Here is a 23,613-nt window from a genome sequence, read left to right on the forward strand (position 1 = left end):
TCAGCATTTTGAACTTGTCGCAACGAAAGAATAAATTTAGACGGGACAAGTCTAAGATTATTCTTCTTTTTAATGAGCCTTTCTTTGGCACGCTGAATAAGCGTCCTTGAAACTTTAAATGCTTGGCTCTTGACACTACCCCTTTCTGAAGGAGCTCTTCAGCATAATCTGTCAATTCCTTTGTTGGTAATTGAAGGAATGATTTGGATGGAGGGGGACCTTTGATCCAACTCCATCCCAGCCCTTTGGACACAATGCTCTGTGCCCAATTGCTGAACCCCCACCTGTGACGGAAGAGGAACAGCCTCCCTCCTACCTGAGGGTTCTCACTGTTGTTGTGCAGGGCGTGCTCCGCGCCCTCCACGGAAGTGTTTCCCCCTGTTGGTTGCCCTTCCGCCACCCCTCTGACGAAAGGCACCCCTAGCTCTGCTTCCCCTTGCAAACCTGTTAATGGCTTGAAAGGCCTGGCTTTCAAACACCGGGTTGAAAGCCGGGGAAACAGCGTAGGAGGTCGAGGGCTGGCTTTGGGAAGTCAACAGGAGGATGGGCTGGTTTTGACCCTTTGCAGTTGCCAGTTGCACAGGCTGTGAGACCAGAACTGCTTGAACAAAATGCTGTTGCTGCTGCTTCTGGAAGGGCGGGAACTTCCTGGTCTTTTTAAGCTTCTTAGCACCAGCAGGAGGATTCTCAGGTTTCCTCTTACTGGAAAGATCCCAGCGCGCCCTAAGGCTTTGGTTAAGCCTGGTCGCTTCATGCTGCACTTCGTTGACAGCTGATTCTGGGAAGAGGTCAGCTCCCCAGATAGTGGAAGAAAGCAGCTTGTTCGGCTCATGCCTAATAGTAGCTTCCTGCAGGACATGTTTCCTGCAGTTCCGCCTTGCTACCACAAACTCATACAGGTCCGACTGTACTGTCTGAGTTTGTGCCTTTGCCAGCAGTTTGAACAGAGGTTCCGAGCCGTACGTCAAGGCGGCAACCTCCGTCATTACCAAGGCATTCAACGTCCTGCCTAACCTAGTCCTTGCCTCAAATTCGGCTTGGATAAGGTTATTGGGCAACCTAAGAAGTCTCTCGCCGAACTGATCAATGGCACAGTCCGGCTTGAGCTTTCCTACCGTGAATGTGGCTGGCAAGTCTTCCCAAAGCTCCCCAAAGGCTGGAAAGAGTGGGGACGTTGGGTCTGATTCCCTAAGCTGAGGGAGAGGCTCATCCTTCATGGCAGCTTGGATGGTGACCTCAGCTATCTTTGTTGTGAAGGGAGTGGTGCCTCCTCCTCTGTAGCAAAGATTGTAAAGGGGCTCTTAAATGCCTGGAGCTTGGTATTGGTACAATCCCAATCTTCCAGGCATCGTACCCATTCCCTTTGAGCTTGCTCTCGGCTGTATAAAACAGTCTCTTTAGGGATCTTGTCTTCCCTATTTAGAGCTGCCTCCGTCAGTCTAGCATATCCCATGAAAGGCGGTTGTAGACCGGCGGGATAGAACTCGAAGTCCTCGATACGACGAGTTCCATAGTCCGGGATAGAGATCATCCCATCCTTGAAGGGAGCAAAAGCTGCTACCCTCCAAGGATTGCTCATAGAGAAGGCGGGAAGGGTATTGTAGTCAGGCAACGAGGCAACTCCGGCGCCTGCTACTGGTAGAACGCCTGGCGGAGCTTGGCTCAGCCCTGCCAGACGATTCTCCTGGTCCGTCAGACGATCAGAAATATTCTGAATCGACTGGCCGGACTGAGTCAACGAGGTGGAGATCTGGGCGAACATCTGATCGAACCTGGTGTTCATCAGAGATCCGACCATATCTCCCACCTGTTGCATGACCCCTGCCGTGAAAGCAACAGGATCGAAAGGACCAGCAGGACTGCCCCGACAGGGGTCACCTGAGGAACTCCGGTAGAAGAAGAAGGTACTGGCTCAGCGGGAGCGCAGACCTTCTCCTTAGAGGATTTACCTCTGGACCCTTTTGAATGCGAAGAAGTCTTTCGCTTTCCCTGCTCTGGGATGGTGAGCCGGAGACTTATGGGAAGATGAAGAAGACGACGTCTTCTTAGACGATGTCCTCTCCAGGGTCTTCTGCTCTCTTTGTCCCTTCACCTTGGGGACTACTGAGGCAGTAGGCGTCCTAGCCGGGATCTCTGATCCCGTGAAGCCCTGGAATGAAGTAGAGGAAGGGACAGGTGAAGAAGATCCAGAAGTGTCCAAGGGAAGCCCTTGGGCGCCCAACAAACCTACCTCATCCAATAACTCACCTCCACCTACCGTCATTGGCTCAACGTTGAGGTCCAGTGTCGTGATGTCCGCCGAGATGTCCTGGCCTTCTCCTTCCCTTAGGGCCTGCTCCACCTGTTGCTGAATGGTAGAGATCGTCGGAGCTGCCACAGCGGGGTCCACATACCCAGTCGACTTCCCGCCTGGGAAGATGCGGACAGCCATACTCTTGTCCAAGATATATGGCTGCCCCTTCTGCGCGTTCTTGCCAAAGCCACCTACCCAGGCTTTCAAGGTAGCCGACGCGGCGTCCTTGACGGCAGCAGCCTGAAAAAGAGGGTCATTGTAGTCCTTACAACGAAGCCCCGAGGACGAATCATTAACATTTGAAGTTTAGAACTATATAGCAATATAAACAAATTTATGTGATAGTATATACCAAGAAAGAAAATTCCCCAACTCCGGCATATACTTACTCCGTCCGAGAACTGTTCCACCAGCTTGTAGCAGATGGAGCAGGCTTCGTGGTGCCAGACGATCAAGTCCTTATGGCGGACGGCACAGGGAGCGTGGGACCTGCAGACCTCATGCCCGCAGGGGTCCTGGAGGACGGCGTTGCATCCGGCCTCCTGACAGTTGGTAGCCTGTAAGTGGATAGATACATAAGTATCAACGTTATACACTAACAGAATCACTTATGCTGCTCCGCTGCATGCCAGAGTAGCATAAAATTTTTGGGCATAATCCTCCCCTGTAATCCGTGTGGGAGAGTCCATAGGACCTGGTAAACTGGTTGAAATCCCCGGTGTACGCCGGAGAGGGGAAAATAGACACACCAGATACCTTTCATACACCTATAGTCAAGTTTCAAGGAGGAGTACGACACGCCGGAGAACGAGAGAGGATTACCCATAAATTAAAACTAAATAAATTAAATATTTTGGAGCGTGTAGCTCCGTCGTAAAGCCCCTCCACCAACCGCCGGGGCACTCGGATAGCAAGCGGGCGTTCCGTCAGCAGACAAAGAGGACTATAATGCATAACGGGGAAAGCATGTAGGACCGACCGATCCCCCTTCCCCTTCAAAAGCTGGCGGAGACAGCTAAAATAGAAAGGATAGAGGGGGGGAAGGGTGAATCGTATAAAAGGAACACCGGAGAAGGACTGATGCTCACAGAGAACATGGACGGTCCAGCAGAACTCCCTACTGTCCATAACTCCCGTGACCCCCCTAAAAGGGGGGAGGAGGGGAGTGGTGCTTGGATGGTTGCTATAGCGACCGTAAGCGAGCGAGGACAGACCCCCCACCCTCCGTGAGGGAGGAGGGGAAGGGGACTGGGACTAGGGCGACCAGTGGCTCGACGCGAACGCAGGTGGACCATGAGGTAATAATGCAACAAAACCTAGCCTACGTCGAGCTGACCACGTGAGCGAGAGTGGACCAAAAGGCGATAATGCAACAAAACTAGCCTTGGCCAAACTGATCGCCCTAAACATGCAACCCCTAAATGAAAATTACATCGTAATAATAAAGAGAGAAAGGGAAATCACGAGTGAGAGAGAAAGGGAACGTCCAGGAGAAGAAGGCTAATTCCCCGAAGGAAACAAGCTGACTTATCGGAAGCTGGCCTTAGCCGACACGTAAAACGGAGGGCAACGGCCAGGATGGCTGGACTAGAAGAGACATAATAAATAGTAATCACTCAAAAGCCTAGACACCTAGACAAAGGGACATGCATGCATGAACACTAATCTAAGGCATAGGCAACGGATTTCCGAATAGTACGATGTAAAAATACTTGTGAACTTGTGTATCATGTGATAGAACCCACATATAAAGGTAAAAATACACTGGATAGATACCACGGTATGGGGGACCGAGGAATCTAACCGAACATGAGGCGAGCTGGCAAGGCCGCCATGCGCCAGACCAAGTGACTATTATCGAACCTAAAAAACGGTAAAAATAGCTCCTGGCTGACAAAAAACTAGTGTAAAACCTTTCGGGGTACTTAACTTAGCTGCGGCGATAGCTGCAAGTTCCATGGCGAAAATAAATCCAAGGGAAAAGTGCACAAAAAACACAAAGGAAAAATGGCATGTGTTACCAAGTTCGCTAACGAAAAAGGATGGCCACCAGAGGCGCTGCAGTCGGCGTGGTAGGTAGCGTAGTAGTAGTAGTTGCTGACTCCGACTGTGTATCAGCTCTCTCAGGAGGGGGATTTTGATGTAGGAGAATTCTAAATGACAAGAGGTTCGTGGTAGTGGTCTCACTCGCCCCAGCTACATACCGACACTCTTTTATTTAGGGTGAGCGAGTCAGTTATTCTGACATCCTCCTGATTTTATTTTTTCTCTGGTATAATGTTAGTATCATTTACCTAGAAATAATGAACTTAAGGATTATTTCACAAAGCGACATGAACTGAGCCCAGAAATGACACTTTTGTCAAACTCAAAAGTTCAGTTCTTGATACATACTTTGATTCATTGGCTCCATGGAAAAGTAAATGAAGAACTATAAGACTGATATGAGAAAATCCATTTGAAAAATTTGAACCTGATTTTATCTGCATAAATATGGGTGATAGTAAATAAGATATCAAGTGAAGTATATGGAGGTAGTTTTTAGTGGTACCATGTGTAGTGGAAAAATAATTTCAGTACCATGAAAGCAGTTATCTCCTTGAGCTGAGCTTTCTTGATGAGATATGCCATTTATCTTCAGACGACAATTTTGGCAATACATACCTAAATAAATCAATAGACAATTTACTGATTTCAGTGACGTGGCCAAGGAATTTATTACATTTAACATGATACTTCTGGAGAGACCCTTTGGACTAAATACATCTTGTATTTAGTGTCTCATTCTTTGTGAGAAAGCAATAGTACATTGGAACCTCTGTTTTTGTACATAATCCGTTCCGCAACCTCCAACAATATCAGAAACATACGAAAGCCAAAATAATAATTCCCATAATGAATATTGTAAATATTTTTTAAATACATTTTATAAGGAATAAACACAGTTTTACATACAGAAAACAATGAGAAATAAATATAAATGAATATTGAAAATTTAACATCACTTACCTTTAGGGATACATCACTCTTACCTTAATGGAAGACTCTTGTTGGCATTTAGAAGATGGAGAGGAGGGGAGACGGAGGAGAGGTCACTGTCTGGAAGGGGAATCCCCCTCCAGAAGGACTTCAGGTATCAAGAACCTATCTGGGGTTACTTCTCAATGTTTTTTTGTGGCAGTGACTGGGGTTACTTCCCCACTTCTGTTTTCTACTGGCACTAGGACAAGCTTGAGAGTCACTGGATCCCTGTTGCACATCAAAACTGTCCAGAGACATTTGTTTCTGACATCTCTTCAATATCTGCCAAAATTGATACAAAGTGTTATGATTAAATATATTGGAGACATGGATTGCAATGTCTTTGTTAGGATGGCATGTCTGGCACAGTATCCCCTCTCTCTTCCTCCTCCTCGGATTCCTCATCTGCCATCTGTTGCTGTTCCTACTGAAGGTCTTGTAGCTTCTCTCACTGGTTAGCTCTTCCATGTGGGCATCCACTAACTCTTCCACATCCTTGCCACTCACATTCAAGCCCATGGACTTCCCTAGAGATAATAGATTCCAAAACAGGCATAGGGTCATTGGGGTCAGCCTCAAACCATTCAAAATCCTTCTCAAGGTAACACTGGCCATGATTTTCTGATGAGATGGAGAGGCTGGTTCTTGTATGGATTAAAGACAAAGAAATCGCTGGCGATACGATAACCGAGACAGCAATTTGCCACACGGCCAATGCTATTTTCGGTGATCTCATTGCCCAGGCCGAAGACGACGGAGGAGAAAGGACATCGACGCCAACCCCAGACTTCAAGGCTTCTCAGGGGTGGTTTGATAAATTCCATAAATGGACTGGCATCCATTCGGTGGTGCGGCATGGGGAGGCGGCCAGCTCAGACACGAAAGCTGCCGAAGCCTTTATTAAGACGTTCAACGAGATGACGATCAAGGAAGGCTACAGTTCTCAGCAAGTCTTCAACTGTGACAAGACTGGCCTTTTTTGGAAAAAAAATGCCTCATCAGACGTACATCACAGAGGAAGAGAAGAAGCTACCTGTGCATAAGCCTATGAAAGACCAGCTTACACCAGCGGGGATTGTAAGGTGAAGCCCCTACTTGTGTATCATTCCGAGACTCCTCGAGCCTTCAAGGCCCACAAAGTACTAAAGGAGAAGCTTCCAGTGATGTGGAGGGCTAATGCGAAAGCCTGGGTAACAAGACTTTTGTTCACCGAGTGGGTAAATCTGTGTTTCGGCAAGAAAAAGTGAAGAAATTCTTGGAAGAGAAGTGCCTCCCTCTGAAATGTCTGCTGGTGTTGGACAATGCCCCTGCTCACCCTCCTGGCCTCAAGGAAGATATCCTAGTGGAGTATTCTTTCATCAAGGTTCTTTATCTTCCGCCTAACACCACCCCTCTCCTCCAGCCCATGGACCACCAAGTGAGATCGAACTTTAAGAAGCTGTATACAAAACATCTTTTCAAGAGAGGTTTCAACATCACCGATACCACAAACCTCACCTTGCGTGAATTTTGGAAGGAGCATTTTGATGTTGTGATATGCATCCGACTCATCGATCAAGCTTGGCAGGAGGTTTCGAGGCGAACCTTGAATTCTTTGTGGAGGAAACTCTGGCTTGATGCCGTATCTGCCAGAGACTTTGAGAGATTTGATGTGGGTGAAGCTGATGCAGATTCAGAAACAGTTGACGATCCTGAAACTGTTCCGCAACCAGATCTTGACGAGATCGTTGCGCTCGGCAAGTCCATGGGGCTGGTCATCGACGAGGACAACATCAATGACCTTTGTAAGCACCAAGAGGAGCTTACGACGGATGATCTGAAGGAGTTGGAGGCCATGCAACATAACGTTGTTCAAGAAGAAATCTCTAGCAGCGGCGAGGAGGAGGAGGACCCTATGACAACAGCAGAAATTAAGGATGCTCTAGCTGCTTTTCATAAAGTGCAATCATTTGTAGAAAAGAGACACCCCAAAAAGGCAGTTCGATGACGTTTGCCTGAGTTGTTTCAGGAATATTTTGAAAAGCAGGCAGAAGCAAACTTCCTTGGATAGTTATTTTTTAAAGAGGCCTTTAGTAGTAGTAAGCAAACAGGAAGATCCAAGTGATATGAAAAAACAAAGTTGAAAGTGGTGAAGAAATTGAAATTTAAAAAAAAATGTAAAGTATAAAAAAGTAAAAAAAAAAAAATGTAAGACTCAGAAAAAGGCAAAAAAAAAAAAAAAGGAAATTTAATTTTTTAAGTTTTTATAAAGTTAAGTGTTAATGTTTTCCGTCATTTGTTAATGTGTTTCGTAAAGTTTGGTGTTAATGTTTTCTGCCAACTTTTTAATGTGTTTTGTAAAGTTCAGTGTTCATGTTTTCTGCAATTTGTCCTCCTCCTCTGTCACCACTTTTGGAGATCGCCTCACTCGAAAGGAAAAGGCTCCACATTTTACTACATATGTACTTACAGTATTTCTTGTACCATGTACACTAATACACTTTATTTATAGGTACATACTGCAATAAAGGTTATGTTAGGTATTGAATGGTCCAAATTGTTGTATTTCATTGTTTATTGGTCAATTTAGCTTTATTATAAAATTTACAGTGGGGTTTTGTAGGGCTTGGAACGAATTAGGCAATTTACATGTAAAACGTAGTTCGAGCTACAAAAAAATTAGGTTACGAAGGTCGCTTCGGAACGGATTAATTTCGTATCCTGAGGCACTACTGTACTGTACTTTTTAGAACTGCAAATATGACGTAAAAAATGAAAAAGAACAAAATTTAATTAAAATAAAGGTAGGTGATGTATAATTCACTCTCATAAGAAATAACTTATAGTGGGTCATATAAAAATTGGAAGTGGCTAACACTCTCTCAAAAGAAAAAATGTAGTGATTCATGATATATGTAAATCAATGGTAAAGATGTGATGCAAAGTGACCCACCCAAGCACAATGCTAGGCTATTTACCTTCAGGTAAACTGAATGAAACTGAAAAAATTTCTTCCGAGATGCCAGTTGCAAGTGCAATAATGGAAATAATTCTGGAAAATTCCAGGGCACAAAGTGCAATGATATGAAAGAAGAATGGCTGAAGGTAGTCGTACATCAATGATTATGTCAAAGTTTTCCTGAGACTGATAAATAATCACCATCAGATTAACTCTCGAATGACTTGGAATCCCATTACCAGATACCCTTACTGCCTTTGTTAAGCCTACAATACTGAAAAAAAAAAAAGACAGGTAGAAAATGGGGTAACAAGTTTATCAAGTTTTCACATGCTTTCATGCAAGCAACTAAGAAAAATAATTTCATATCCCCTATGCCAACAAGCCTTGCAATTCATCTAAAAAATATCTTGCGCCAGAAAAAGAGGAAATACACCTTTGCATACCTGATGTATGGCTACCAAGTAATTTGTTGAAAAAAGTTTGTGTGCTCATTATATAATTGGCCTTAATTAATATAGTATGGCATGTTGCTATCCAGGATTATTGTTCACCTCAATATTTTAGGTGTTCAGTGGTTTTGATAACAGAGTCCTACATCTTCAAGAGGGTTTAACAAAGGCTGAGAAGTGTAAATGACCTTCAAAATGACATTTTTATAATAATATTTTATATATACTTTCCAAGTAATTATATATATTAGTATAAGTTTCCCTTATATGGCAGCTAGAATTCAAACTTTTGCATGTGACATTTCAAACGATTGTGCAGGTGACCAGTTCTGCCCACTAAGCAGAAAGCTCAGGAGGTGGGAGACATGGACATATATTACTCCATTAAATATACAATGCTTGTCATTTCCTTATTAGTTAAGAGAGTTACTGGGATACTGCTTCTGGTAGGTGCTCATCTTAACCTGTAGTGGTGTGGCAGTATAACCAAGTGTCACCTACTATATAAGTGGGAGCTTTACAGCAATGGTTCATGTCCAAATGCTAGTAAAGCATGATAGGTGCCCACCCTTGCCCTGGGCCCAGCACCAAATTAAAACAACCATACCACATTGTCACCTACACTAAGATAAAACCACAACCCATCCCCTGAGAGTGGTGGGTGCTTTAGGTGCATTGTACCCCCTGGCTCTGCAAAACTCGACACCTTATTACAAAGTGAAGAGATAAGAAAAATTCCTTTGCTTCCTTCCACTATACCATGCCAGTTACTAGAAATGGTCTCAAAATGTTCAACTTCCATAAAATTATTGAGAAACAAAGAACAATTACATTCCCAGTAGTTCAAAGGCAGAATGAACGTACAAGGCATAAAATGTATGTAAGCTAAAGGGGTAGTGGTTACTCTTCACATCCTTAGCTTTACTTAGGAAAAAGCAAACTACTCTACTAATTCTGAGTGTACCTAAAGGTAAAAGTCTATAAATGTAATACGTTCTAGTCAGTGGATGAAACTGATCTTGCCGTATCACTCTATGTAAAGGATGGTCCTCTGAAAACTCCAAATGGACAGAGACCCTCCTATTCTCCCACAGAGCTGGAGAGCACTTTGGTGCTCAGAGAATGATCCAGTGTCAGGCTGTAGCCGGTGGCACAAGTGCTGTACGCCAGTCGAGTTAAAAGCTTGGGACTGGTTGGCGCTCGTGGGAGCTAGCAGGAGCTCAAGAGCAGGAGATGGTGCCAGGCTGTAACTGGCGCCAAATGAGCAGGGTGCTAGGTAAGCTGGGCGCCAAAGAAGCTCGAAGCTCTATAGTTGGTGTCAGACAGTACCTGATGCCAGATTGTAGCAGTCACCCAGTGAACTGGGCATCAGATGAGCTAGAAGTTCGAGACTATAAAGCCCTATTGCAGGGAGCCAGACTTTTAGCTGGCTCCAGACGAGTTGGGAGCTAGGAGTTTTGGTTTCACTCCTTAAGGAAGTGAAATGCAGAAGACGATAATACTTCCAGTAAGATGATGCAGAATGGAAGAAAGGAACATATTGTGCCTGAAAGGTAAAGAAAGAGGCAGGTCTGAAGTCCTTAGGTTTCACATAAAAACTAGGCAAATAATCCCTCTCAGACTGTGATTTTAATCTGACCCTGGGGTTCAGGAAAACCCAAAAGCTGGAGAGAGGGTTTTCTATTCTTCAGAGCCAATGATGTTTGTTGCTTTCCAAAGGGAGAGAGAACAGACCTAGAGCCTGAATGGGACCTTGTTATGGCTAAAGATCCCAGGTTAGGCGAGGAAAATGTCTCTTCCTACTAAAAAGACCATATCTAAACAAAAATTTGGATCTCAGAGTACACCCTAGTTGAAGCCAGAGGCTACTTGAAAGGGTACCTTCTGAGTAAGGAAATAGAGAAGAGGAACTCAGGGGAACCTGCAAGGAAGTCAATGGACACTGAAATACATCAAGGTTCCAGGAAACTGGATCCCTTCCTCACTTGGACATGTCATAGACAAGATAAGGTTGTCGAAGGGGCGTCTGAAAAACGGTCGTAGAATTCTCTACAGAGAGGGGTTGAGACTACAACCCCAGCTTTGAAAATGACCCACTTAGTCTGGTAGACGAGGCTCAATGAATGACATCTTTAACCATATTTTATGCAATACATCTAGCAGAAAAACTTTTACTGACAAGCAGAGATGTCGAAGCAAGGTTCCCGAGCTAAGAAACTCCATTCTACAGAAAACTCGGCAATTGCAAATTATTGTGCAGCCTCTTTGACCTTGTGACCCAGCTGTCGACTCTGTGGCTTCTGATAGTCATATGGACACTTGGGTATCCTGAAGACTTGACTACACCTCATACACACCGAAGACTATGCAGGACTGTTCTTAGCTGAAAGGAGAATCTTGAGAGGCTCCATAAGAGCCAAAAAATCCTTTAAACAGAGAAACTAAAGCTCATGAGTGGGCGCTATGAGCGCATCATCAGGTGATGCGCTCATAGTACCACAGCCTTCTCTTCCAGAATCAAGGACAAGAGTGGACACTGCAACTAACATAGGTGATGACTCTTGTTCCTGATTCCGGTAAAGACAAAGCAGACCCTGGTTAAAATCTTCGGTAAGGATAGGTCCGTTAAATTAGTGCTAAACACCTAAAAAAATCCTTGACAACAAAAATCAGGACTGTTTAGCCTAAAGCCGAGTGGTTGAAAGAGATTCCCCCTTAGCACAATCTTCTTCACCAGTCTCCTGTGGAGATACCACCAATCAGTATGATCTTTACCTCTTCATGTCTGGAGTCTGTCCAGTATCTCTTTCAAGTGAGAGATCTTTCTTGCGGAGTAGCAACTTGGATGGAAGGCTCGTACTTTCATCAGCCATATACATATAAGGTGAGCCATATGTTGCTGTGATTGGTGTCATCAAAAAGAATTTCTCTCCACTCAGAGTTCCTGTTTAGTAAACAAGACCTGGATATTTGTCAGAACAGAGGAATTTCTTTCTGTTGATACGGGCGAGGGGCTACGGGGCTGACTTGTAATTAGTTCATCTGATGGATGTGAACATCACTTCGCCCTGAGGATTCTCTGTGGTTCAAGAGCTTTGAGCAATCTTGTTCGCCTAGGAAACTCAGACCTCCTTCATGGGACCTTACTCTGGTACTGAGTCTCACTTAAGCTCCTTCGACCCCATGCTTCAATCCTCTTACAGCACTGACTTTGGAAACAAGTTTACCTTCTGACCTTGACTTCCTTGGAGGAGTTGGAGAGCTTCAAGGTCAGGCTTCTGATGTAGACTCACAATGGGTTGGGGTCAGTAGCTTTCGAACTTGCCTAAGAATTCGTGGTTAAGATCCAGTTTGCTATGGTTCATGATGACAGCTGCTTTGCCTCCTTACAGTGTGGAGTTTGTTATTGGTAGGTAACCTTCAAGTGTTTTGGCTTGACTCATCAAAGCACTGCGTTGTTTGTTACCTGAATGTCTTGTCACCTAGAGTTTAGGTGTCATAGACTTTCTGTTAACACAAACCAGGCTAACTAATAAAGAGGTGTCCTAGAATAACCTTTCATTTAGCTACACATGGTGATTAGGGAAGCCTACTCCTCATGTCAAGTTCTGTCACCAGTTGGGTGCATGCAGATGCGCATGACACCAAAGGATTAGGTTCCTCCCTGGTATTTTAGAAGAACTTGTCTGTCCATAGTTTTGAATGCTGCTTCCCGACTGCATCAAACCACTTTCACTTAATTTTACACAAAAGATGTTGCCCACAGATCCTTGGAAACTTTTCCTTGTGTCCAGTGATGGCTGTTCAATAAGTGTGACTCATCCAGTGCCATTGGCTGGACAGTTTGTATCTTGCTTAAGATGACTGTGTAGAGTAGGGAATGAGTGAGATTAATGGTCTTATTCTTTCCCTTTTCTCCTTTCTTCATACCTACGGGCAGTTTGAAGAATAGACACATCATACAATGGAACTGGCTTGATGCAGGTGAGCGTTGCAGCCATACTGTTACAGCACTTTTTAAGTTCTACACAGCACACAAATCTGCTTCTTAGTAGCTTCAACTCCTCTCTCCAGCAAGGGGAGTGAGGGACTGGAGCTGGCTTGATGCACGTGAGCGTTGCAGCCATACTGTTACACCCCTTTTTATGTTCCTCTCAACATAAAAATCTCCTTCTCAGTAGCTTCAACTCCTCTCTCCAGCAAGGGGAGTGAGGAGTGGTGACAAACCCATTTCTTGTGGCTAAAATGGTTTGTTGCCTGAACATATATAGTTCTTTTTTATTTCCATGTATGCAATGAATCTGGACATGTTTCATTGTACTTAAACCCAGTGGACTGAGTGTTAGATATCCCCATATCTAACATCCCAAAAGCTTGGGTCCTCTTCTTTAGAATTCTCATCTCAGAGAAGAATAATCAGGTATGTTGAACGTCCAGTTGGTTCAGGGTTCTCATACCTCCCTCCAAGTGTGAGTCTATCTTACTGCTAAGACCGAAGGTTTGTTCCACGTATGAACAAATGACAAACTGTTTGTATGGTGTTTTTATGTTACATGGAACCAGTGGTTACTCAACAACGGGACTAATGGCTTTATGTGACTTCCGAACCAGTTGAGAGAGTACTTCTATCACCAGAAATACACATATCTCACACCTCAATGGAATGCCCGAGAATTGAACTCGCGGCCAACGAGGTGGCATACTAACACCATGCCAACCACACCACTGAGGCGCTTGGCTGTGAAATAGCCAGCATCACTTCTCATTCTTCTTTGCACCTCAATAGCCATGGACATGCAGCTTGGTCCTCCCAGGGCCAGTGGACTGATTCACTGTTTTTTTTCCTTTTCCACTCACAATCATAGTCATATCTTTCACCATTCATTCATTTGTGTGAAACTTTATTTATTTTTAGCATTATGCCCATTATTTAGTGAGCTCTTGATCTCTGTTCACCATTCAAATTTCCAATACCTAGCCCTTGGTAGATGCAAATGAGGTACCTCTAGATTCTCATCACAGTAATTGCTGGTTACACACTGGCACAGAATTCAAGGGACCCAAAGATGATAACATATAAAGTTTTTCATAAAAATATTTTTACATTAAACGATCAAAGAAAAATATTGATATGCATGTGTGCTGGTACTGTGAGGAATATGTGCACTGGGATCGACATGACCTGCAAGTGGCCGAATCTCCTATGGTTAATTTTAGACCAGCAAAAATACTGAATGTATTATTCTCCTAATATTAGTCATAAAACTGACATATAGAATTACTAAACCATCCTCATCCCTTGAAAATACAATTGGTAAATGTTTAATGATATCAAAACCTAAGCCTCTGTGTGTACACTTATATTAGTTGCCTAATACCATTTTAAAGATGTTAATTTCTACCACATAATAGCATTAAGAAAGCAAGAGAGAGGAGGAAGGTTTGAGCTTTAAGAATTTTTTTCCCACCTTCATTTTTCAGGATATGTAGTAAGTTCATGTTGTGAAGTCCCTACTTTAAATGGCTTATTCTTTCTACAGGTATCTAAAAATAAAATATTTCCTCAACTGAAGGCACCAAGTACTAGTTATGATCTTTCAAAAGCATACACAATGAATGTATTTCAAAATGAAAAATGTATAAAATGCTACGATCAAATGAGAAATACTCTTCAACAAAGACCTGCAATTTACAATTATTGGGTGTATATTGTTATTAAATCTGAGTTTTTACTTCATAACAAAATAACATGTAGTAAGATATATTTCAGACATACCTCTAAATCATCTTCTTCGTCTATGTCTGATATCTGGCCGTATGCTTTTGTATACAGCTCCAATGCCTTTGCATGAAAAGCCAACTCAGTCTGTAAGAGAATACCTCATTATGATACCATGCCCTCTGAAATTGTGTTAGTAATTCAACTTATAAGAATTTAAATATATTTTTTATGCCGTTCAAAATTTTAGGTCAAATTCCATGAGTTCCTATGGAGTCTCAAAGTCTGGATATAAGAGGGCAAGTGAAAACATCATATTATTTTAAATCTGAAAGACATTTTCACCAATTTCTAACCTACCATTGTTTCTGTATTAAAATTTGATACTGGGTGAAGAATGTACAGAAGAACTGAAATCTTTTAAATACGTAATGACAGACAAATCAATAATCAACTTTCCAAAATTGCAATAAAGTGTAAAACAGACCATCTGAAACCAGTGGAATGTGAAAAAGTTACCAGACAGAATGGACTCGCACACAGGCACAAAATCAACTTTACATAATAAGCAGGCTGAAGAGGCCTGTATTATGATAAGTGACATTTTGTTGTAAGTTCTCTTATGCCATTGAGCTTATATTGTCCTTGTTATCTTGGCATATAAGTTTCTTTGCTTCAGCAAGTATATTATAAAGCAGCTGTCCTAAATTTAATTATCGTTATTCTGATGCTTCAGCAGTTTTCACTACCATGTAAAAGGTCTGGCACCAGGGGTACATGAATGTTATATTTATACCTGAAACAGGTCTGCAAAGAAGGGCCTAGGTGATTTTTGATTAGCGGTTCATATTTAGGGACCTCTCCTATTAGCTGCAAGTCTGGCTGCTCATGGCCCGAGGATGAGGGCGGCTATAGCATTATGTTAGGGGCACACCTTGTTGTTCTGACTGTGGTTGGTAGGAGGAGGATTTCCTGAATAATAAAAGCAGGTTTTCACAAATAAATGGCAAGGACCTCCCTACAGCAGAGGTGACAGTGGTCTATTTTGCTGTCAAGGATTGTGACTTGCCTTACGATCTGGCATTGGAGGGTGTTACCATGTTCCCTCATGCTGTGTTGGTACACTGTCCCTACATGGAGATGGATGGTGATCCTCTTAGAGAGGTGAGTCGTCATAATAATAATGTGAGTGATGGCATCCATTCTCAGGGCACAGTATGTAGTAAACCATTCCCCTTCACTTCATGGGATTGCTGCTGAAGGAGGGGCTGTTCTTTACAAGATACTGGCCAGTCCTCCAATCTTTACAATAGACTGTATGGTTGATAACTGTGTCTACTTTGGCAGGGGTTACATGGGCCCAAATTGTGTTCTCCAGGGATGCCTTGTCCTTATACTATGTATTTGTATACGTATATCCCCTGTAAAATTATTCTAAGGTTCTTGCATCCCCCCTGGGGGGGAGCATGGCACACTTGCAACTTTACAGTGGCCATTTATGTATATTGGCTGTTCTGTGTTGTATATTTGAAATATTAAATTTGTAACAAAGTTATATTGAATATTAAATTTTTATGAGTCGTTTTTCTTGCTCCTGTTAACACCAATAGTGACTCCATCTCATTGCAGGTCTGCTGTAGTGACAGAGATCATCTTGATGAAAAGGGTTTGGCCACATTTTCAGGAAAGTGGTTTTGGCAAAGAATGTAGGAACTGGAAAAGTGCAGTAAGTACCCAACTAGAAAAAAAAGTGTTGGTACAGATGCACCTGCCTACTTCACTCAGATAAAGGCCTACCACATAGAACCACAAGACTGTTGGCCAATATTTGCAAGAGAATACACTAGTGTTTTGGACTGTTAATGAAACCTGGTGTTTTAACAGGCTGCAAGTGTTGGTGTGTTGGATGGTTGATAAGTTTGCTGGTGGAGCTTGTACTTCAAATTTCATGAACTGAACTTAGGTCATTATATGAGTGCTGTCTGAATGAATATTGATGATAGCTTTAAGAGCACTTGCACTGATACAGTTGCAAATCACTGGTACACAAGTGCACCGTACATCCAAAATGGAAGCAGATTTATGTAAAACTTGATTTGAAATAAGTGCCGGAGATTTAGGACTGACTCAGTATTATAAGATTGTTGTAACAATTTTTTAAGATAGGTTTATTGGGTGTTTTTGAAAATTGAGTGATTGGGTGTTTTTGGAAAATGGGTGAATAGATTACCGATTGAAGAATTTGGCTTATTCTGAGTAAGAAAATTGCCTTTAGAATAGCATAAGCATGATGGCCATCAATATAAATTAAATAATAGGGAACTTATTGATTGTTGGTTAGTTCCTGGTTAGATAGGAATTGGTTCTGTGAATTATTGTCTACAGGAATTCAGAGTTAACCTGTGGTGACTGTAAAATTTTGGAAACTGACTAAAATTTTGGAAGTAAAATTAGCAAATAAATCTAGGTCAAGTAGTGATTATATGATTCATTCCCCAATAATGTTAAACTGAACCATCACTCTTGTTCTACAACTCTCATTTAACAGTATTCCTGAAAGGAAAAAAACAGGACAACTTGAAAGTAATTTCAGGAAAAAAAAAAATACGACAACTTGAAAGTAAGACTATCTGCTGCTAATTAGCGTCTGAGTAATGCACTCAAGTTCATGGAGAGTGTCACTCCAAGAAGAGGAGCGGGAAGGGGCAGCCAACATAGGCATTTATGATCTATGTTTTGATTTGATCTGGGCTCTCTCCATTGTGGAAGGACTCCTGTAGGAGATCTGCATGGAGGTACCTTTTGTTGATCAATAGGGATGACTAAGGACTCGGATCAATAGAGTTGCCATGGGTTCTCCCCTTGGTGTGCTGCTGGCCAACTTCTACATGGGAGTTATCGAGTAGCATGTCTTCAAAAGGATCACAAAGCCTGCCCTGTACTTTAGGTATATCAATGACAACTTCATCAAAATTGCAAACCAGAAAGAACTGGAGACACTTCATCCTTCACTTCACATGTAAAAGAACGGTCTTGGACGTCTGTGTAACCAGCATTTCCCTTGGCTCCAAGACGAAGGTCTACAGACAACCAACCAACACATGCTCTGCCTCAACAGCAATGGAGTGTCCAGATAAATTTAAACATCAGTCATAAACGCCTACTTTGGCCATGCCCTCTACTACTGTTCTTCCTGGAGAGCCACCTCTGTTGAACTTCAGCACATCAACCAGACAATAGTTTGCAATGGATATTCTTACCCTCAAGTAGCAAGGGTGTCAAAGATCGGTATCAACAGGTGGTATCATTGGGAGAGCCATGCACCCCTCAGAGGGTGCAAGGACCAAACAATTATTCTACAGGGGATAGATAAATACAGAGTATAAGAAGGATGAAGCAGCCCTAAATAAAATTACTTGGGTCCATGTAAGCCCTGCCAAAGTAGAGGCAAGGGCAACAGTTGACCTTACAATCTACTATACAGATCAGAGGACTACCCAAAACTTCATGAAGAACAGCCCCTCCATCAGCAGTGATCCCATGAAGAGGAGCAGTGTGCATACTAAATACTGTGTCCCAAGAATGGATGTCACCATTCTTACATTGTTATGACCACAATTCCCCTCTCTAAGAGGATCGCTGTTCACCTACACAAATTGGTGGTATACTACCAGCAAGAAGGCACATAGTAACTCCCCCTAACATCAGCAGACCATGAGAAATACCACAATCCTTGACAGTGACACTGACCACTGCTTTCTCTGCTTAAAAGAGGGCCCTCACCATTCTTTAGTGGAAACCAACTCTGTGTAACTCAGGAAACCCTCCTTCTGCCAACCACTTTCAGGAGAATACTGAGGTGTGCTTGCAATAATGCTACAGCTGCCATCCTCCTTGAGCTGCGAGCAGAGCCCCCTGACGCCAACCAATCGGTGCCTGTCAGTCAGCCAGACTTGCAGCCAAAGGAGAGCTCCCTGAATATGACCAACCTTTCAAAATTTGCAGAACTTCTTGTAAACCCAAATTTGAGTATACATAGCCTCAGGTGTGATTCATCCCTTTTAGAGGGGATAATAAAAGTACTTCAGACAACCGCTTTAGAATTTACCTGCTGAAACAAAGAAGCATATGAGCAAAGTTGAGAAGTTGCAACAGCATACGAGGTACCATTTTTTTAAACAAAATTCACCTGAAAGAGGTATTCTAACAAAATAAGTAACATTAAAATATTTTAGTTTCAAAACAATTAAAAACATTTCTGTTTCATGTATGCCAGAACAGCACACTGAGAGCTTCAAAACAAAAATCTCCACTTCTTGAAGTGTGCCTAGAAACAAGTGCCCATCACTCTCGCACAGCTGAGTGATGGAAACATCAACAGAAGACCAGTTACAAGCACAGGTCACTCCTGAAATGACAACACTGTGGCAGGATCACAAGCTAAAAAAAAAAAAAATCTCAAAACACATGTACTTACCATAAACTTGACACACTCAGGGCAGAAGCTGAACTGTCCGCTGGATACGGCTATCTTAACACAATACAACAACAACAACAAGGACAACAACCACACAACAATTCAATAACTATACAATAAAAGACCACTGCGCAAACAATCACCAACAACATCAAAAAACAATAACACAAGAAGTCAATACACCACCTACAATATCAAGGAACCACAACTCACCAACAACACTTAACAACTCACAACTCCAACAACTCATCTACAACACAACAGAACTCACAAGCACAACAAATTCAGCAACACAGCCACAACAACCTTCAAACATACAATATCAACAATAATTCAAACTACTTCAAAACCACACAAAATAACTAACCATCAATAATATTGAAGACTGCTGCCAAAACACTGACTCTCCATAACAGGCTCTGATCACAGACTGCCTCTCTGACTGACACAGCAACCACACCAGCAGACAACCCAGAACTCACCAACAAGCAATTCAATTGTTAACCATCCATCCACCAATTATGCCCTCTTTCCATCTCTCTCTCTCGCTCTCTTCCGCTCTTTTTTTACGGAAAACCAAAAACAAACACAAACCACATAATCTTAACAGCGATACCAACCACGAAACTTTCTCTCTCTTGCAACCCTTGAAGATGTTGTCAAATGGAATAAACAGATTGTTCCTCCATACGTATTGCCTCCCCCATTACATTTGACAATGTCTCCTTACACTTGCAACATCCACACTAAATCCCCTTTTGCAACATCCAAGGATGCTTGGCGGCAGATCCCCTGGATCTCGTTCAAGGCCCCTCATACACTCTCAGTCGTATCGCCATTCGCTTCTTCCAAACCACTTTCTTCTAGACTCACATTATCTCCCTCGCTACTGTCCGCCAAAATCCCATTCACTATCTCATCAACCCCTTCCAACTCTTGCCCACATCTCTCTAGTAACTCTGCCACCAATCACTCACCTCATTCACACTCCTGCCAAACTCACGCAGAAACTCATTCATACTGCCAACCATGTCCTTACTACTTAATTCCCTTCCTGCTGAAATCTCACTAAACCCTGACAATTCAAACCCACACACTATACGCATCATTCATTCCCTCACAATTATCGACATTACACAATCCTAGCTTTCACACTCGCATACGGCACATTCCCAACACTCCTCATTAACGCATAAATACTCAACAAAAATCCCGTCAAGAAGTCACCTAACTCTTTTGCCCAAACTCTTGTAATTTCCATACTTAACCTCACAATACTTCTCATACTTTAAAAATTTGGGGGTCGCATGATATGAGAGATCGCGTGTTACACGAATATATATGGTAGTTGGATATAAGATCAACCCAAACTGTGTCTAAAAGCGACAGTGCATGCAACTTCATGACTTGCACTGTTATTTTTCACCTGTTCCCTTTTTCCGTCAGTCACATCACTGCAACTCTCAAAATCACTTGCCTTAGCCAGTCCAAGAACAAGTTCTTCATGACTTGCTTCTTCATTAAGCCTGTGACGAGGAAAATAGTCTGAAGGTGTTTTCTCTGAAGTCTGATCCTTAAGCAGATAAAACCTGATATCCCTCACAAAACAGAGCTAAATGTCCTCCTTTTTTTTTTTTTTTTTTATATATATATATATAGATATAGAAGGCAAAAAGGAATTGTGATACGTTTTGTTGAAGTACCCAGATTGCAAATCTGCCATGGTGTGTCCTACAAATGCCAAAAATACCTTGGATGTCTTAAGGTCAGTGACCATTCCAATGGTAGGACCAAGTTTCCTGTGCAAAGACTATTAACTATCCTCTTGTGCCTTCTTGAGATGAATCTTGGCACTATGCTGACCTTGTATGCTTACCACACACAAAAGTTCTTATAGAATGGATCTATATCCTATGAAAGTGATGATGAAACTACTTCCTCCAATGAATTTTTTTACATTGTAACCTAGGCCGTGAAGCTCTCCAACTCTTTGAGGAAGCCAAGGCCAGGAGGAAAACTGTTTTCAAAGTCAGTTCCCCGTCTGACGATCAACATAGTGGTTTGAATGGAGTCCAAATGAGACTACTCAGAACCAGAGTAAGGTCCCACATAGGAGGTTTGAGTTCTCTACATGAAGAAGACTGGTCAAAGTGTTCAAAGCTCTTGAACAACATGGCCAAATCCCAGGATGAAGCGATGTCCATGCCTTTCATGTGTAGAACTAACTCCAAGGCAGCCTTTTATCCTTTGATAGCAGTCACAGAAGATGCTTCTCAGCTCTGAGGAAGATAAGAAAATCCACTATCCACTGAATAGAAGTTCCGAGTGGAGAGAAACCCTGTCAACGACACCAATCAAAGTAGACAGCCCACTTACCCTGGTACACGGCTGATGAAGATCTCGAAGTATCTGGAGATCTGAGTCACTACTCCGCAAGAAAAGCCTCTCACACAGAAAAGATACCGGACAGTCTCCAGCCATAAAGATAGGGAACCTACTGACTGGTGGTACCTCTCCATATGAGTTTGGCAGAGAAGGTTTTGCCAAGGAGGAATTTCTTTCAGAACCACTGACAGCTGAGACAGAATGTCTGGGAAGAACTCTGCTTGGGCCCTTGAAGGAGCTACCAGGGTCATCGTGAGATTTCTAGAACCCGTCGCTCTGTTCAGGACATGACGGATCAGGCAGAATGGAGGGAAGTCATGCACTTCTAGATTGTCTGAAGGATGATGAAGGGCATCCTCCACCACAGCGAATGGATCCGTGACCATCGAACAATAGACCTCTAGCTTCCTGTTGAGACACATTGCTTAGGGGTCTAGCATGGGTCTTCCCCATAGGAGAAATAGCCTGTCCGGTATGTCCTGATGCAGAGACCACTCCATACCTACGTAGAACTTGACTCTGACAACTTAGCTTGTCAGCCACCACATTCCTCCTGCCTGCAATGTACCTGGCCATGAGCTCCACTGACACCACCCTTTCTCAAAACTCCTGAAGACCCAGGAAAGCTACCTTCAACTCCAACAAATTGATGTGCAGTTGTTTGTCCTGTGAGCTCCTTGCCCATGAGGCCAGGAGCTCTTTGAGATGAGCACCCCAAACTTCAGAGGAGGTGTCCAAGTACAGGAGTAGATCCGGATGGGGTGAATGAAGAGGAACTCCCACTATCAGGTTCTGGTCGTTCAACCACCACAGACCCCACAGATGCTGAAGCCTTGCTGAGGATGGGGGGCTTAGGGTTTACCAGCTGGGCTCTGATGCCTGGTGGGAACTGCTTTCTCGCTGGGCCTTGGTGCCCAGCTGTTGATCCAACTAAATAAGTCAGCCCTTTTCCTTATACTAAAAATATTTCATCTTTCTGCTTCTTCCCCCTATAAGGTACGGATTTTGTGTTGATGACTTTTGGCTTGGTTTTGAACATAATTTAGAATTATTCTTGGGATTTGAAGGAGGGTGAGGATGGACGGCATGCCACCTCACCCGTAGAACTCGAGTACTTGATGGGTCGAACGAGGGGAAAGTTTAATGTCAAACCCTATCCTCAGTGCCGGGTCTGATCTTGACGGACATCATGATGCCTTAGCACTGGAGATAGGGTATATATCTGGTAATTACCCCTAGGAAGACCCTAATTAAAGGGATGACCCATCCTCTAAGTGTGACTCCATGGTGGGTATGGGGAATATCTGGATGAATTAAATTTTTTCGCTGTATGGCAACCCCCCTATTTCTGCTGACGACCATATGCTTTCTTCAAAGGACTTGTAAATGGAATCCCTCCAAAACTCTAGTATGGCTACTTTAGAGCCATATGTACCAAAAACACTATCTCAAAAGAGAACATTTAACAGAATAACTATGGAAGATATTTTTTCTCCTCCAGTGTGGTCTCAGTATATCGCACTCAAAATAAGCGAAGAAGTAACCCCTCTAAGTGACTTGGTTATATACCGTTCACCGAAGAAAATTCTTGGCTGTCACAATCCCCGATTCTCAGTCGAAAAAAACAAAATCATCGTAAAGGCTAAATCTGAACAAGAATAAAAAAACTGCTTGAAACTACAAAACTTGGAATTCACCATATAAATGCTTCTGACGAGAAACATTACAACACTAAAATTGGAATCATGTTGCTGGATAAACTTAGAACTGAAAATGACACCAATGAATCTGTGTGAAACATTAAAAGAAGTCCTGGAAGATCAAAAACATAATGTTAAATCAGTTATTGTTTATGAGAGAAAAAGTGTTAAAACTGGAAGAAGTCTGAAGATTGCTAAATTATTTTTTCACAGCAAACAATTGCAACATATGAAAATAGGAGACAAAAGAATAGCAATTAAAGAACATCCAAAACCTATGCAATGTAAGGTTTGCTTGAAATTGAGCATACAGCAAAACGATGCAAGTCTTTGGGCTCGCCTAGATGCTTTAAATGTGGCTCCTTAGAGCATAGTAGTGATGAATGCACCAACCCTAAAAAATGCTTAAACTAGAATGGTTCGCACCATGCTTATGTAAGGGAATGTGTATATTTCAGATATTTCTAAGAAGCCCTTACCAGATCACGAAAATTTGGTATAACAGTTAAGGAGGCTAAGGAAGACGTGAAAGAAGAAGGAATGCAGCTTCCCCCCAAAACATTTGGAGATACGCTCAAACACCAAAGCAAAATCATATCCAATGATGTCTCACAAGCTACCCAATCTT

The 23,613-nt window shown here is 42.7% G+C and overlaps 1 protein-coding gene across 4 annotated transcripts in view; it reads right to left on the reverse strand.

Moving 5' to 3' along the window:
- The window catches only part of LOC135196912 (CBY1-interacting BAR domain-containing protein 1-like), a 206,939-nt gene that overhangs the window by 57,877 nt on the left and 125,449 nt on the right, over positions 1-23,613 (reverse strand). For all 4 annotated transcript variants that reach the window (XM_064223735.1, XM_064223733.1, XM_064223732.1 and 1 more), the window contains one exon: positions 14,481-14,570. In XM_064223735.1, coding sequence (XP_064079805.1) covers positions 14,481-14,570 — 90 coding nt within the window. The remainder of the gene's footprint in view (positions 1-14,480; positions 14,571-23,613) is intronic.

The sequence above is a fragment of the Macrobrachium nipponense genome, chromosome 18, assembly GCF_015104395.2.
Source record: "Macrobrachium nipponense isolate FS-2020 chromosome 18, ASM1510439v2, whole genome shotgun sequence".
Lineage (NCBI taxonomy): Eukaryota > Metazoa > Arthropoda > Malacostraca > Decapoda > Palaemonidae > Macrobrachium > Macrobrachium nipponense.